Consider the following 17,825-nt stretch of genomic DNA (forward strand, 5'->3'; position numbering starts at 1 on the left):
TGTTCTTTGTTTAAGTTATGGTTTTTTGCGTTTGCTGGTGACATGCTGTTTATTCATTGTATCTTCTCTCCATTATTTCTTAGATGGATCGTTTAGTTACGTTTGTGTATCATCACATGGGTTGCTTGAAAAAGGTTAGAGATGGGAATGTGATATACGAAGGGGGTTTAGTCACTGAGATACACAGGGTGAATGTGGAGACATGTAATTTGTTTTTTGTGGAGGGGTTGTTTTTAGACCTGGGTTACCCTGGATATAATGAGGCGTATTGGCTAGTACCTGGTTTCGAATTAGGTCAGGGTCTTAGAGTACTGAGGACAGATGCTGAAGTGATGAGGATGTGTGAGAGTGCAATTAAAAACGACAACACTGTCCATCTCTACTTTGATCACCCTATTGATGCCAACCCTGAAATCATTGATGACAATGTCGTGTCTTCTGGTAGCAGTGAGAGTGTGGTTGAGGTCAATCCACCTGGTGATGAGAGGGAAACTGAAATCGTGAGTGAGGAAACTGGGGAGGTTAATCAGTTGAGTAAGGCTTTAACAGTTGTTGTGAAGGAGACTTTGAATGAAGTTGTGACTGAGAAGGGTGTTGATGTTAACGAGTCGGAGGCCGGAGAGGGTGGTGTTATGAATGAAGATGTGAATCATGGGAATGGGGAGAAAGAGACTGAGCAATCTGCAGGTCCAGAAGAAGTTGTTAAGAGGGTGAGAAAGAGGCATCCACGACCACCACCCAGTGGTTTATCACAAGAAAGGAGAGCTGCTGAACCTGAACAGCACCAGGGTGATCCTTTAGAAGCTGAAACAGTAAATGAACAAACACATGAGAGAAGAGATGATGATGAACATGTTGCCAATGAAGGTGCTAACAATGAAGAACCATTGGTGGATGAGTTGAGGGCAGAGGAAACAGCTACTCAGAATGCAGGAGGTAAAAATATTACTTCTTTTTTGTTATACCATTTTTGGATAAGTGTTGGTTTTTTGATTGCAATGATTATGATGCACATGTAGCCAATGAAGGTGTTAACCTTGAAGAACCAGTGGTGGATGAGTTGAGGGAAGAGGAAACAGCTACAGAAAATGCAGCAGGTAAACATATTAAGTTTTTTTTTTGTTACAGCATTTTTTGATAAATATTGTATGATGGCTGACAAGTATCAGCTGATGTATTAACAGATACAGAAACACAAAGAAAGGATAGGACAAATCCAAGGAGAAATCATCCTAGGCCTCAACCATCTGGGCAGAGGATTGTACCTGGAAAGGAAAATGAAGCACCAAGGGTAGAGGTGCCTAACCCAAACAGAGCAGATGGAGAGATGGGACCTGATACTTACCAATATGAATCTGATGAACTGTATAGCCCTCCTGGATCTGATGATGAAGATGAACCTGTTTTTCCTCAACATAACCCGAACACACCCTTTGGGAAAATTACTCTGGAGCTGAACATGGAGTTCGAGACCATGGAACACTTTAAAGCAGCGGTTCAAAAGTACAACATACAGATTGGGAGGCAGGTTTTCTATCTTAGGAATGAGAGGAAGAGGTGCAGGGTGATTTGTTATGACCCCGAGTGCCCTTGGTTGTGTTATTGTTCTAAGACCAACTATCCAGCCTCGTTTCAGATTAAAACATTTGTGGATGAGCATACTTGTCCGAGAAGCAACAAGAGTAAGTCAGTGAGTTGTGCCTGGGTTGCTGAAGAGCTTGTGCCTAAACTCAGAATCCATCCTAACATGTTACAAAGGGAGGCACAGGAGTGGTTTAAGGTGGAGTATGACATCTCAGTTAACGAGAGGATGATGTACAGGGCTATGGATAAGGCCAAAGATGTTATTGAAGGAACGGAAAAGGATCAATACCTGAGACTTAGAGACTATCTGAATGAGATCATCAAGGCTAATCCTGGGTCAAGAGCCAACATGGGGACAACTCCACAGCAGGAAGGGTTGCCTAGATTTAGGAACTTGTATGTATGTTTGGCTGCTTGCAAGCAGGGATTTAAAGCAGGGTGCAGACCCTTCATAGTGTTAGATGGGACTTTTCTGAAAGGCTATTTCGGAGGGCAGTTACTAACTGCAGTAGGACAGGACGCGAATAACCAGCTATTTCCAATTGCATATGGTGTTGTCGATGCAGAAACTCGGGAAAATTGGAGATTCTTTCTCGAGGAGTTACATACTGACATAGGGGACTATAATGAGAATGGCTGGGTGTTCATGTCCGACCAGCAAAAGGTAATATGCAGTGTTTGCAATCATTATTGTTCTTATATTCCTACTTGAGTAATCTTAAGTGTTATAATGTTAACTGCTGAATTTACCCATGAATGCAGGGATTGATACCAGCTTTACAGGATGTGATGCCTGGTGTGAAGCACAGATTTTGTTGTATGCATATGTGGAGAAACCTGAACAAACGATGGAAGGATAAGGAGCTGAAGGGAGCATTCTGGCAATGTGCAAAAGCAACTACTGATCAAGAATTCAAGGATGCTATGGCTAGTGTGAAAAGGATCAATAAACAGGCATGGGAGTATTTGGATAAATTTGAGCAAGAACAGTGGTCAAGAAGCAAGTTTTCTGAATGGCCAAAGGTTGATAGCTTGACTAGCAACAACTGTGAATCGTTTAATTCAACCATTGTGGGTCTGCGGGGGAAAAGCATACTCACAATGCTTGAGGAACTCAGATTCTATATCATGAAGACGATGGCTACTCACAAGGACGCATTGATGGGTTACACCGGACTTATAGCCCCTATACAAGTGAGTAGATTAGAGAAGGAAAAAAAACAAGCTAACTACTGGGAGGCACAGTGGTGTGGTGATGATGAACATAACGAATTTGAAGTCAGAAAGTGGCAACATAGAGTCAGGGTGAACACAAGAGAGAGGACATGTTCCTGCAGAAAATGGCAGCTGACTGGACTACCATGCTGTCATGGCATTGCAGCAATCCAGAGGAAGAATGAGAAGCCTGAAGACTATGTCCATCACAAGCTCACCATCGAAGCATACAATAGGACTTACCAGTTTCACATCAATAGTATACCAAGCCAAGAGTATTGGGAGCACCATGATGGGTTGCCTTGTCTGCCTCCTCCATACAAGAGGCCTATTGGCAGACCTTCCAAGAAAAGGAAGAAGGACAGCAGCGAGCAAGACTCTGGGAGCCAATACCATGCCAAGAGAAGATATGGCCAGATAACATGTCAAACCTGCAAGAGAGTAAGTGAAACAAGTCATAGAGTCAGCTATCTACTTACATAATATCATTCAATCATACATAAACTGTTTGAAATCTGATTGTATTTATTTATTGCCTGGATGCAAGGTTGGACATAATAGTAGGACTTGCCCTGAGAGATCAAATGGAGCAGCAGCTCAAGAAGATGGAATTGATGAGGATGAAGCTAGAGAGCAAGAAGCTAACTGGGAGGAGACCATGGAGGCTGCACATGCTGCACATGTTGCAGATGAGGAAAACCTCACTCAAAACCACCCACAGAGTCAACCTGATGAGGTAAACTTCTGTATTTTAATTCAAACCTTGTTCTTTTCCAAAATGTTGCACCTAGAACTGAGAAAGCCCCACCCTAAACTAATCACCCAACTCATACAGAATACTGAGGCTGATTTGACAACCACAACAAATGCTGCACCCCCTAATGCAACCACTACACCAGCAACCAGTTCAGGACCAGCACCTCCAGTGGCAGCAAGGCCAGTAGAGCCAACACCACCAATACCACCAACTAGAGGCAGGGGCAGGACCACTCGAAGAGGAAGACCCCCAACCTCAACAGCACCTCAAACTAGGGTTGCCAGCCATAATGTTGGGTCTAATTGTCAGATCCCAACCACACCAACCAATGCTGCAGGACCAAGTACTGGGCCTGGGTCAATGTCACAAGGTCCTTTGGGTAGGCCCACTCTGCAAGCCCAAAGTTCAGCATCCTCTAGGCCACCAACTGTGACTAGGGAAACCATGGCAGCAGCAAGCCCAGCCACACAGAGCAGGTTCACAGGCTTCATGCCCACCCCATCCTTGAAGAAGAAAAAGCCTTCAGCAAGCATCAAGAAGTCATAGCTTTCTTTCTTGGGTTTTCATTTTGTTTCTAGTTCCATGTTGGACCTGATGTAGATACTATGCAACTAAATGCCATTATGGCATGTTTAGTTTTTAGTTCCATGTTGGACCTGGTTTAGTATTACTTGTTATCAACTTTAGTGTCATTATGCCATGATAGTTTTTTTGGGGCAAAACTTTTGTTATTTTGGGTCTTAGGTATGTTACTCTGGATATTATGTTTTCATGCTATAAGACAGGTGTTTTTATACATGTTCTGTTTATGCCATTTTTTCAACAATGGCTAACTATCTTATATATGGCTTACTCATAATTCAAAAGCAATAACTCAGTCACAGAAGATTAATAAGAGTGCATCCATTAATTCATCTCAATTACAATTAGGAAAACATTACAAATAAACAAGCTTTCAATCCTACAATCTTAAATTTGACCATTGTCTTCCTACTTAGCCATACACAGCAGACTCAAAACCAGATTTAACCCAAGCAATACACAGATAACAAGCAATAAGAACTCAACCCTCTTCAGTTGCTCCTTCATGTCATTAACCACAGGAAGCACCATCATCATCCTATCCCTTTCCCGGCCATCACTACCATCCTGGTTGATTCTTCTTTTCTTTTTTGGGTCTGCTATGCCCACCATGTTGCTATTCTCCGAAGAAACTTCTCCTTCCACACATTGCTCTTCAATTTCATCCAACCATTGAAAATACCCACAACGTCTTTCTGTGTTCTAGCATGGCACAAAAAATTTCATGAATCAGAGAAGATCGGAAAGTAAATCTGAAAAGTGGAGAAAAGCAACCCAGGAAGAATGCATCATTTCCTCAAGTAACATCAACATTTTAACCTTACCTTCCACAGAGGGCAACGAAGAAACCATCTATCAGGGTTGCTACTTGTCTTCGACTTCAACGGAACCACCGGAAGGGGACAAAAGCAACACCCATCGTAGATTTTACTACCAACTCCAGAACCACCATCAACGTCGAAGGCTATGGATGACTGCTTTCTCACGGTTCCACCTTTTGCACGAGCCCTAGCTGCTTGCATCTTCCAGATTGGGATCGTCCTCTACGAGAGAGCGAGGAGAGCAAAATTGGGTTTTAGGGCAAAATTAATTTGGGGCAAAAATAATGTTCAATTTAGGTTTAGTTTATTTTCCAAGTAGGATAACCATAATTAAAATTAGAAATTCCATCTAATATAACACTAACCTAGTCAGCTAAAACCGGCCACCACGTAAGCATCGTACTCACCGGAGCTATGTTCCGGCAAGCTCTTGGACACGCTTGTCAAAATTTTAAATCATTCATGTACCTTTTTGTCAATACCAATAGTTGGGTACTAAAATGTCAGCGTTTGAATCTTTCGGGTACCGAATTGGTCATTACCTCTTAGAATTAATTAGGTTTTGAATAATTAGAATTTGGCAAATAACCTCCCCACAAATCTTAATTGCTTTCTCTCAAGCCCCGCAGTCGCTCCTAACCACATGTCGTGCCGCTTCGTCGCGCCTCCACTGCACTACCGTAGCACCGACCAGAGTTTACGCACTCCCAGTGGTCGTTGCAAACCGCTGCAACCTCCACCATTGACACATGACTCCTCGCGAACAAGAGCAACATGCCATTGCGCTGTCGTTTCATCGACTGGCGATCACTCCCCCTCCTCGGTGATGAAACCATTCCCAACCATCGCGCTCCCCCCAGTCGAGCTGTTGTTGCTGCGTCGCCATTCTCACGCGAGCTGTGCATGCGGTCCTTCATGTTGTTCATGTCGTCGTTGCGGGGAGAAGGCGCGAGTGACATGATTGTGCTCCCTTTCTTCCATCACGCTACAATGGGCCCATCCTCCCTCCTGTTGCCGTCCTACCTCCGTCGCCATGTCTTTTTCTTCTTCTTCTTCTGTTGTGATTTTGATTTTTTTTATGTGATTTGGATGTGTTTTTTCATGTAATTTGAATATTTTTTTATATAATTTGGATATTTTTTGGTATATTATGGATATTTTTCCGTCCCTTAGTAGAAAATGTATTGGAGTTTAGAATGCGGATGTTTCTTTTACGAAGAAAGAAACATCCAATTAAAAAAAGCATCCACAATCCCTTGAAAATAAATTGAGTAAAATATCTTTTTTGTCCCCAACGTTTGAAATAAATCTTATTTGTGTCTCTAACGTTTATAAAAGTGATTTAATATTATCTTACCGTCAATTATACTAACAAATCAGATTGTATTTTTTAATTTTTCTCACTTGGATATATTCATTCTCAATTAGGTTTCGCTTGGATTGTTCAATTTTAATATTATACCCACTGTTTGTGTTCAGGTTTAATTATATCCATAAAAAAGTGAATTATGTGAATGTTGCAGGAATTAGTTTCAACTTTTGATGAGCTATTATCTGGAGTGGATTATTAATTCTGTCCCAGACATTTGTATTCTAACTTCAAGAAGAGATATTTCAAAACTCCAACTAAAGCTCATGATGTGTAATTGAGGGTAGGATAATATTGAAACACTTTTACAAACGTTAAGGATACAAATAGGCCGATTTAAATGTTAAGAACACAAATAGGACTTATCTGAAATGTTAAGAGATAAAAACAATACTTTATTCAGATAAATTTAATGTAATTTAGATTTTTTTATGTGATTTGAATATTTTTTCCGTGTAAAGTTAATATTTTTTTAATATAATATAATTTTTTGATATAATTTGAATATATTTTCATTTCTTAGTAGAAAATATATTGAGATTTAGGATGCGAATATTTTTCTTACGAAAAAAAACGTCCACAACTCTTTGAGAATGAATGAATTTAATATAATTTTAAATTTTTTGGATGCGATTTGAATTTTTTCATATAATTTAGATTTTCTTTTATATATTATGGATGTTTTTTTTTATGAGTATTGAGATGCACTTCAAAGAAGAGTTAGCTAAAGTTAGATGTATCTGTATTAATTAATTAATTTTTTCATAGTAGACTGTTTTTATAATTAGTTGACTGCCAGTTAACTGGACTCCTGATTGATTTTCTTTTCTGTCTTTTTTCATATATATATATATATATCCGTAGAGCGAGCTAAGAGGAAAATTGTGTATCTGTATCTACTATTTAAATCTAATAATCTAATTAGTAATTTGTACGGGATAGGCCCACTTGTGTGCTTCCCTTCTACTCCACAACTTAATCCAAGCAAGCTTCCTATTTCAGCCAACAACAATAGTACAATACTAAACACACTCTCTCTCTCACTGCAATCATCACTTGAACTGAACAACATATAGTGATTACTGACTACTGAGTAGTGATGATGGGCGCTGCTACGGTGCTACTCGTCGTTATAGTGGCGGCGATTTGGGTGGCGCAATCACACTCAGAGTACATAGAGTACAACACCACGCAGAGGATCGTCAACGGTCAAATAAACGTTCACTTGGTGCCTCACTCCCACGACGATGTTGGCTGGCTCAAGACCGTTGATCAGTACTACGTCGGCGCCAACAACTCCATTCGTGTTAGTCTCAATTTTCTTTCTTTATTTTTGACTTTGAGGTTCCAAGAATTTCTTTCTCACTTGCTACTTGGCAGGGTGCATGTGTGCAGAACGTGCTGGATTCTGTGATCTCTGCGCTTTTGGAAGACAAGAATCGCAAATTTATCTATGTTGAGATGGTGATAATACTTTGATTTGATACTGACACTGAGTTTTTTTTTTTTTTTGGATGGTAAAATTCTTAAAGGAAATGAGTGATTGGTGTGTTTGACTGGGAAATTTCTATTTTGATTGTAATTTTTTATGTAGGCATTTTTCCAACGATGGTGGAGACAGCAAAGTAAAGCTAAGAAAATTAAAGTGAAGGAGCTTGTTGACTCTGGTCAGCTTGAATTCATGTAAGTCTCGTATTTTCTTCTGCCTGAAGCTACTTAGTAGTTACTGTTTTGAATTATTGCCTATGATTTACTTTGATCAGTTAGATGTTGCAATATCTGAATGAGTACCTTGTAACTTGTAGTCAAAGGTCTTTCTCGTTTTTCTGATTCATATAATCTGTGTAGATCAAACATAAGTCTATGAAGCAGAATCTGATTAACAATATTCCCCTTTATATCTGAGTTTGTTTTTGAAGAAATGGGGGCATGTGCATGCATGATGAGGCCACCCCGCATTACATTGACCTGATTGATCAGACAACTCTCGGGCATCAATTCATTAAAGATGAATTCGGTAAGACTCCAAGAGTTGGCTGGCAGATCGATCCTTTTGGCCATTCTGCGGTTCAGGCGTACTTGCTTGGCGCTGAGGTATGTTTATCATAATCCAGTTATGTGGAGAGTTAGTATACTTGTCAAAATAACTAGTTTCAGTGGATTAGAACTAGAATATGATAAGTGCTATTAGTGCTGCATACAGTGTCCAAGTTTTATTCATTATATCTATGTTGCAGCTGGGATTCGATTCGCTCTTTTTTGCCAGAATTGATTACCAGGATAGAGCCAAGCGATTGAAGGAGAAGATGCTTGAGGTTATTTGGCAGGGTTCTAGGTCTCTTGGTTCTTCTTCACAAGTTAGTTCCTATCAATATTGTTTCCGTCTAGATATATAAGGTTTAGTTTTCCAGTTCCTTCATAGGTGACTTCGTTGCAGATATTTACGGGGATATTTCCCAGGCATTACGATCCTCCTGATGGCTTCACGTTTGAGATCAATGATGTTTCCCCTCCTATTCAGGTAAATTTCTTGTATTCTTTAAAATTTATGGAAAGAATATGTTGAATACTTTTTTAGTATCCTCATCTGAGATTCAAGTAAATTTATATTGAAGGATGACATTGAACTGTTTGACTATAATGTTCAAGAAAGGGTCAATGACTTTGTAGCTGCAGCCATATATCAGGTGAGTCGTTGACCATTGATCCCCCCTCCTCTCTCTCTCTCTCTCTCTTGTTATGTCAACGTCTTTTCTTTTTCTTCTCCATGGCGCAGATTAATCTCTCTCTCTCTCTCTCTCTCTAAATCATACAAGAACAGAAGTTATATTTTAATTGCTTGATCCAGTGTGTTATATTTGATGTTTTGAGAGAAGATTCTTGGTCTAGTATTATCATCTCATATATCAATGAAGAATTTATGGTTAGTTCCCCGTTTTATTATTCACAATATTCTTGAACACTTGAGTGGAGAAACTATGACATTTTGAGTGGTTTAATTATGTGTTAAGATACTCTCATAAAAAAATTAATCCGTAATTTTAGGTTTCTTATCTGTCTCTGCAGTCTGCACATGGTACTAAGGTAAAAAATAAAATAAACTAGAGGTAGAGTAAGGCATGGAGGCAGTTGCATTTGATTTTGTGCTTTTGACAGCAAAAGCGAAAAATTTCTATGTTTTGGAAAAGTTCTTAGAAGGCTTTCTTCTGCTTTAAGAGAGTCACAGGAGCTTCTAGTCAGCTAAGACTGTCAATGGATGTAAACTACCTAAAAGAAAACTTCAGCTTCTCTTAATTCTAGCAGTTTTACTTTCCTGATTTAGGCATATACTTCCGTATGTTCTCAATAGTTTATGATTGCTTTAATAAATAAAAAAAATTTGTAAGTTAAATGTATTATATTACCATTATTTCATCAGCTTTTAATCAAACTTTTCAACATTGATGCATTTGTAGATTTTTACAGGATGTTTAGCACCAAAGCCCACATCATTCGAAATGAGGCCTAAAAAAGGCCTAATGATGCACTGGTTGACGAGACTAGATTTTTACTTTTATATCATATATTTACTTTGGTTTTATGTTGTTTGAAGCGTAATAGGATCCTATGGAAGTTACAAACTGAATTGCCTTTGTCCATATCTAGGCTAATGTGACCAGAACCAATCACATTATGTGGGCAATGGGGACAGACTTCCGGTATCAATATGCTGATTCATGGTTCAGGCAGATGGATAAGTTTATTCACTATGTGAATCAGGTGCTCTACCTTTGCAATTGTTGCCTAAAGTGTTACGTCGGAGTTTTTTGTTTTTCATACTTGACGGGAGATACTGATTTTACCACTTTTGAGTTAAAATCTATGCTTTCTTTTTGTGTCATACACTCAGGATGGGCGTGTCAATGCATTATATTCAACACCATCTATCTACACTGATTCAAAATATGCAGCAAATGAGCAATGGCCTCTTAAAGTTGATGATTTCTTCCCGTAAGTTTTTCTTATATTTGTTTTAGATTTATGTTTTGATGTGAGTTAAGAAGGAGGAAGGGAAAATGATCGAAAGCTTTGTTTGAAAGATGGTAGAGACCAACTGAGAATCACCAATATATATATAGGAGCAAGAGAGAATGCAAATCAGGTGCTGCAAGGAAATGAAATTAGTCCCATTCGTCCCTTGATCAACATAAATAACTTACTGAGCTGTCTAAAAGTGAGAGGATGGGAGGGGAAAGGTGGGATTGAGATTCTCTGTGAATGAGTACTGTATTCTTTTCTTCTTAGCTGATTTCACACTGATTTCAACACAAGGGGTGTCAATAATACAGACATTTTCTCCGTTTTAAAGTCTCTATTACGAATTTCTATCACAAGACTTTTCATGAGGAGAAGGGAAGTATTTTTAATTCAAATAACGTAATAAACAGTCGTTTCTCCTACTTTAACCTGCAAACAGGAGGAAGGCAGTTCATCACCGCTACCATTCTGTCACTTCCCATCCTTTCTTTTCCTCCTAAGATTTCTATACATTGTTGAAAGAGATCAGTTTTAATTCAAGGTACATAATTTCAGATATGCAGATAAACCGAATGCATATTGGACTGGCTATTTTACAAGTAGGCCAGCTTTAAAGGGTTATGTGAGAGTGATGAGTGGTTACTATCAGGTAAAATCTTATGCTCGTTTTTCTACCTGTAAGTTAGTTTGTTGTCATCCTTGTGAGCTCTCCCATACTTCCTTCTTAGAACATCTGTTACTTTCTTGTTGACATTTAGGCAGCAAGGCAATTAGAATTTTTCAAAGGGAGGAATGCATCTGGACCAAATACTAATTCACTAGCAGAAGCTTTATCAATTGCTCAGCATCATGATGCAGTTAGTGGCACAGAGAGACAACATGTTGCTGCTGATTATGCACTGCGACTGTCATTGGGCTATAAGGAGGTGCATATTGATGATTTTCTGTTTGGTTGGCAATAACATAAAATTAAATGGACCACTGTCTCTTGATTTTCAGGCAGAAGTGGTGGTCGCATCTGCCCTTGCTTTCTTGGTAAACCAAAAGTTAAGTTCGCAACAGGTGAAGCCAGTGTCGGACTTACAACAGGCAATGCACTCTGGACACAGAATAAGTTTCTTATGTTTTCAATCGATGGTTTCATCATAAATTAGCTTCTAATATGTTACTTCTAGTCTGACTTGACAGGAAATTAAAAACTAAAATTAGTTATTAGATTTTTTTTTTTCTGCAAGCCACATATATGCAACATGAATTCATGCATTCTGAAACCACCCAACTCCCTAGGGAAAAGATAGTTTAGCTGCATGAACCATTCTAAGAAGATAAAGTCTCATTTGTTCTATGTTTGACTGAATTACTGTATAGTTAAGGCTATTAAGATCTGTTACGTGATCACTTTTCTAGTTTATTTTTAGTTAAAGGCTTGCTAAACTATGTGATGTTAGAGTCTGTAAATCTAGTCATCTGAGAACACTTTGTAATATTATGGATTTATGTTAAAGCTGTCATGTGAATCTGGCTGCAGTGTCCTCTACTCAATATAAGTTACTGTCCTTCATCAGAAGCTACGTTGAGCAATGGAAAAAGCTTGGTAAGTATAATAATGTACATCAGTCAACCATTAAAAGCAAGAGTTACATCACTCAAAGTTATGAGCAGATATGAACCTCTTCAATATAATATTTCTCTTAATGTTGTGGCCTTTTGTAGGTGATTGTTGTTTATAACCCACTTGCTTGGAAGAGGGAGGAAGTAATTCGAATTCCTGTAAGTGCTTAGAATGAATTTTTTTTTTTTTTTTTCCGTTAGCATATGTAACACTATGTTCTATAAAGATAACGTGCCATCATCGCTTCTGAATCTAGTGTTAATGCCGCACTCCTGTTTCTCGGTAATCATTGTTCATTTTCTTCTAAGAGATTAAAGCATCCTTTAGTCTTGAAGTTCATCCATTGTTGCTAAATCCATTCTTTAATGACTGATGACAAAACATACTTGCTGCAGGTTTCCACCACAGACATTTCTGTCAAAGATTCTGCTGGGAATGAAGTTGAGTCTCAAATTCTCCCACTATCCAATGCCACTTCAATCCTAAGAAAATACTATGTCAAAGCGTATGTAGGAAAATCTCCTGGTTCAGAACCAAAGTACTGGCTTGCATTTCCAGTGTCTGTACCTCCCCTTGGTTTCAGCACATACATAGTCTCCAAGCCTAGACAGACAGGTAAGAGATGTTGCTTCTGTTTCTAACTTCTTATCTTCCACTCTATGCTTCTATGTACCGATAAGTGGAACTGAGAGCAATTCACTAAATGGCGAAGGTAATCGTTCAACCATATCCAAGGTGCACAAATCAGAAAGAAGTACAAATACCAGCATAGAAGTTGGACAAGGGAATTTGAAGCTGCTTTATTCTGCAGATGAAAGAAAGCTTACTCATTATGTTAACAGTAGAAATCTTGTGAGTCCTCAGTATGCATCTCTTAGGTTTTTATATGCTTGCAGATTTTTTAGTGCATTCTAAGATCAAGATAAGATGTAATCTGAATAAGTGGCTTACAAATTCAATTTTCGTTATGGCATAAAGTTAGTTATGCTGATGTTTTATATTCTGTCTTGGTTTTGGCTGAAGGTTAAAGCATCTGTTGAACAAACATACAGTTATTATTCTGGAAATGATGGAACAGATAAAGATCCTCAGGTAAGTTGTGTGTATACATAATTTTCTACATACATCAACAACAACTATGCCAGGCGTCTGTCTGGATCTAACAATGTCATAGTTCGCTATCACAGATCACATCTGGGTTTAAACCCATTTATATTTAAATAACTTTTGATAATTTCTTCCAGAGTTTTTTTTAGAACTCCCTTTTCTCTAGCTAAAGGATTATCCTTCATCTTATTCACTCTCCTAATTGTCATTGGAGCCACCGCAAGTCTTCCTTGAACACAATTATTTTATGCATTAATTTTTGTAGACTTCAATCATATTGTTAGTATGAACAACTTTTTAAATTTTTGGATGGAGGAATTACATTTTTATTTCTTTTTTTGCTTTATGCTAGATAGCACTATGATCATACCATTTCTTACTTGCTTCAGTCCATCCATATTATTCTTAAATAAAACTAACTAAAATATTTCTTTGGGATTACCAACTTTTTTTCTCATATTGAAGGCTTCTGGGGCATATGTATTCCGCCCAAATGGATCATTTCCAATTAGATCTGATCGCCAGGTTTCAAACTTTTCATTCTTCAATTTTAAACAGTTGGCAATAGTTTAGTTTGTGATCAATCCAGAGAACAATTCAAGATGCTAATTCTGTATGTTTGTTCGTGTTAAGGAATCTTTTACTGTTTTAAGTGGTCCAGTGCTGGATGAAGTTCATCAGCAGCTCAATCCATGGATATCTCAGGTAAATTATGGTTAAAATAACCATAATTTCCTCAAGTGTTCTCATCGCTACTCCCTTCCCATGGCATCCACAGGACCCGCAAATTTCAGTAAAATGAAAGTTGTGTTTCTTGTGATTATCTATTTTTGTGTGGAACTTAAGCATTATTCTTTCTTCTTTTTACAGATTACAAGGATATTCAAGGGAAAGGAACATGCTGAAGTTGAGTTCACAGTATGTTAGTTCCCCTGTATTCTGATTGCTGAGTAACAAATATATATATATTTCCTTTTATATGGCACAGAAGTAGTGCAGAATTTGCATCTAAAATCTGTTTATGCATATGTAGGTTGGGCCTATACCTGTGGATGATAACATTGGGAAAGAACTTATTACCCAGTTTACAACCTCAATGAAGACCAACAAAACATTCTACACAGATTCCAATGGACGTGACTTCATTAAAAGGGTGTGTTTGTTTTACTCTCTTTTTGTAATAAATATTAAATATTTTTTATTACCTTGATATCACATTAAACCACTCTAATTTGCATGTTTATATGGGATTTATGTGGAAGACAAAGGTAAAATAATTAATAGAAAGACCTTGAGTTCAATAAAATGATGGGTGATTAATGGGGATGCCAAACATAGGGTTCTGTGTGGATGACATGGAGAAACTGGTCATATTTTTCAATAGAAAGTGGCTATCAAACTCAAAGGAAAATTCTCATGATGCCAATAATGCCAGCAATATCTATGTTATTTATGTTGGGCACAAAATTGCCAGCAGGACTAAAAACTAGGTTGTGAAGATGGGAGTTCCAAGGTTGATGAGTGTACATACAAGAAAAATAATATTTAAAATGAATAATAAGTGTTGGAGTTAATTTTCTTGAGGAGTAAATGATGGAAACTTGATAGGTGATTTGTGTTGATGTGTAAAAAAGACAATAAAGTCTTAGTCTCTTGTGGAAGATTGGATCATGTCGAAAATAGTATGAGTTAAGATTGTCTAAAAGAATTCATTGAATATTGGTCGTTCAAAAAGTTCAATGCATTGATTTGTCTATGTAGTTGTATCAATCTTGTGGGATAAAACAAGTAAAATTATTTTGCAGATTCGAGATTTCCGGACAGACTGGGATCTACAAGTGAACCAACCCATAGCTGGAAACTATTATCCGGTGTGTTTAATTTAAGTGAAGACTCATGATCTTTCCACTATTCTCTGTTTATATTCAGTGTTTTTAAGTGAAGACTCATGATCCCTCCACTATTCTATGTTTATATTCAATAATTTCGCACTTTTTGTGTGTATATAACGATTTTGTAGACTAGCTGCTTCACGTCTTTCCTTCCCCCCTGTAAATCTATTTTTTTCCAAGGCTGATCTAATCTTTTCACTTTTATATATTTAAATTGTGTTTCAGTTGTAACATGAAGCAATGTTTTGCTATTCCTACGATTAAGCCTATTGCCATGTTTTAGAAAGATGTTATTATCTCTATCATATTTGATTCTGTCTTTCCCCTCATTAAATGGATATTAATGAAAAAATATTGTGCGTTACCACCATTGTCTAAGGTTAACTTAGGAATATATGTGCAAGATAGCAACACAGAACTCTCAGTGTTGGTGGACCGTTCAGTTGGGGTTTCAAGCTTGGTAGACGGTCAAGTAGAGCTCATGCTCCACAGGTTTGTTTTGTTCCTTGTCAATCTCTATTGATATTAAGTTCTATTTGCTACAACTTTACTCTATAGATTTATAAGTGACATAATTATTGCTGTTTCTTTTTCATATGATTTTCCTTTTCATTTTTCCAGGAGGCTTATCCATGACGATACAAGAGGCGTTGGTGAGGCACTCAATGAAACAGTTTGCATTGCTGGTAGCTGTGAAGGTTTAACCGTTAAGTATATCGTACCAAAGAGCCTATGTACTAATACTTGCTTAATGATTTCTGGTTATTTCATGTCTATGAGGGTAACCTTTCTGGTTCTCGCAAAGCAGCCTTGCTAGGTGCAACTATTCTTCCCCCCCCTCCTCCTCTTTTCTCTTCCTTCTTTTCTTTGATATTCTCAAACAGAGCATTTTATTGCCCAGGGTTCCTGAAGTGTCTGCAAGATGCATTAAAGATACTACATAAAATGAAAAATTGCAATTATATTCTACTAATGCCTGTTTATGTGATATTTCCAGATTCAAGGAAAACTGTACCTTAAAATTGATCCTATAGGTGAAGGTGCTAAGTGGCGTCGAACAGTTGGCCAGGAATTATATTCACCACTGTTGTTGGCATTCACAGAACAGGTAAAACATAAGGGGGAATAAATAAATACGAGTAGTAGTATGGGGTCCTTCATCATAAAAGTTTTCCACTATTCTTGCAGGATGGGGATAATTTGTCAAATTTTCAATCATCAACGTTTTCTGGCATAGATTCTTCATACAGTTTCCCAAACAATACTGCTCTTTTAACACTCCAGGTATGCAACTATATTTGGGGAACATAGCAAAATAGAAGATGGAGCTCTAAAATGCTTTCTAGTTGTCCCGTCTTTTCGCCGATGTGATTTTATTATTTTTGTGGACTTTGCAGGAACTTTACAGTGGAAAAATACTTCTAAGATTGGCTCACCTTTACGAGGTTTTTTATTATTTTACTGATTTACTTATCTGTAGTCCTTTGGTTCTCTCTTGTAGAGTTAAGCTTTTCAACAAAACTAATGCAAGCATGCATGCATTTCTATCAAAAACATGGAATATATTTTACATACGGAAATGCTTGTTAAGATTAATGACAGTTTGTCAATGCAACTGCAGCAGTTAGTTTAGTCACTGAAGGAATTTTGTAATTTTACTTGGAATAACTTGTTATAATTCAAACATCATATACAATATACTTTCTAATAATTATCTGTACTCACTTGAATCCTGTACATTAATACACACTGTTCTACCATTGAATGAGGTGCCTGTCCCATTCGACATTGGCCCGATGTCTCAGAAAATGAGTGCGCAAAACTACTTATATTTCTAATTTATGTTGTCTTGGTATTTGTTCCATGAATAGATTGAGGAGGACAAAGATTATTCAGCAATGGCAAGCGTGGAATTGTTAAAGCTGTTTCCTAACAAGAAGGTAAGATTTATAACTACTACAAGCTACTCTCTAATTTTTGTTCTAACGAGTTGACGACATCTTCAGATAAGGAAAGTGACCGAGATGAGTTTGTCTGCTAATCAAGAAAGAGCTGAAATGGAAAAGAAGAGGTTAGCATGGAAAGTAGAAGGCTCCACTAAAGAAACTAAGGTGGTGAGGGGAGGGCCTGTTGATCCTGAAAAGTTGGTGGTTGAACTTGCTCCAATGGAAATTAGGACATTTTTTATTGAATTTGCTTCCCTTCAAACGGTTCCTGAAGCAGAAAATCAAGCGGCAACGTAATAAGAGGGTTGTTTTCTTGTAGAGTTGCATCATTTGAACAATTGTACTCATTTGACTTTTACACTGAATTGACACAAACCCTTGCGTCATAACATAGAGTATTGGAGTGCGAGACTCATCCCGAATTTTCTACTCTCAGTTTTTAACTTTCCATTCATTTTATTTTTCTTTTATTTTTAGATAAATGATCAAAATAGAACCAGAAAACTTATGTCTTTCTAATAAAAATAAGAAAAAGTTTAGGGGCCAACAACTTTGTTAAATTCTGGCCAGTATGTAACCAGCAAAAAAAAGTGAGTCATTGGATAAAATCTTATACTAATTTCACACCATTAAAATCATCTTGATGGCTATTTCATGGCTACAAATCACAAAAATTGCTGGTCCGGAGCATTTTAAACTTTAATTTTCTTATTTTATTAATTTTTTATTTTAGAAGGTTTTTTAAAAAAAATATGGACAACAGGATATATATATTAAAGAATTTTAAAGATTAAATTTTGATGTGATTTTTATTTCAAATATAATTAAAAAATAAGATATTTTTATTCCTAGAAATATGAGATATTACTTCAAGTAAATTATTTTGGTGATTTTTTAATGTACTTTTTTAATAATTATTCAAA

The 17,825-nt window shown here is 37.3% G+C and overlaps 1 protein-coding gene across 2 annotated transcripts; it reads left to right on the top strand.

Annotated features, from left to right (window-relative positions):
- Positions 1 to 7,141: 7,141 nt before the first annotated feature.
- Positions 7,142 to 17,331, top strand: LOC112754990 (alpha-mannosidase At3g26720). Of its 2 annotated transcripts, none has more exons than XM_025802836.3 (29): positions 7,142 to 7,634; positions 7,709 to 7,792; positions 7,923 to 8,011; positions 8,248 to 8,422; positions 8,566 to 8,685; positions 8,766 to 8,849; positions 8,944 to 9,015; positions 9,974 to 10,087; positions 10,218 to 10,318; positions 10,901 to 10,994; positions 11,104 to 11,271; positions 11,345 to 11,434; positions 11,874 to 11,939; positions 12,059 to 12,115; positions 12,353 to 12,572; positions 12,670 to 12,809; positions 12,981 to 13,049; positions 13,530 to 13,589; positions 13,698 to 13,769; positions 13,935 to 13,982; positions 14,098 to 14,217; positions 14,870 to 14,935; positions 15,336 to 15,448; positions 15,578 to 15,662; positions 15,954 to 16,064; positions 16,145 to 16,240; positions 16,354 to 16,401; positions 16,828 to 16,896; positions 16,963 to 17,331. In XM_025802836.3, exons 1-29 carry the CDS (start codon positions 7,428 to 7,430, stop codon positions 17,197 to 17,199), a joined length of 3,075 nt encoding a protein of 1,024 aa, XP_025658621.1. In that variant the 5' UTR covers positions 7,142 to 7,427; the 3' UTR covers positions 17,200 to 17,331. The 2 variants fall into 2 exon arrangements, with proteins under 2 accessions (XP_025658621.1, XP_025658623.1); XM_025802838.3 differs by having other exon boundaries at positions 7,213 to 7,634; positions 8,235 to 8,422.
- Positions 17,332 to 17,825: the final 494 nt, after the last annotated feature.

This window comes from Arachis hypogaea, chromosome 16 (genome assembly GCF_003086295.3).
Source record: "Arachis hypogaea cultivar Tifrunner chromosome 16, arahy.Tifrunner.gnm2.J5K5, whole genome shotgun sequence".
Taxonomy (NCBI): Eukaryota; Viridiplantae; Streptophyta; class Magnoliopsida; order Fabales; family Fabaceae; genus Arachis; species Arachis hypogaea.

Coding starts and splice junctions, on each gene's coding strand:
- LOC112754990 (XM_025802836.3), top strand. CDS start 7,428: ATGATGGGCGCTGCTACGGTGCTACTCGTCGTTATAGTGGCGGCGATT. Junction 7,793..7,922: donor AATTTATCTATGTTGAGATG/GTGATAATACTT, acceptor TTTTTTATGTAG/GCATTTTTCCAACGATGGTG. Junction 14,218..14,869: donor GACGTGACTTCATTAAAAGG/GTGTGTTTGTTT, acceptor ATTATTTTGCAG/ATTCGAGATTTCCGGACAGA.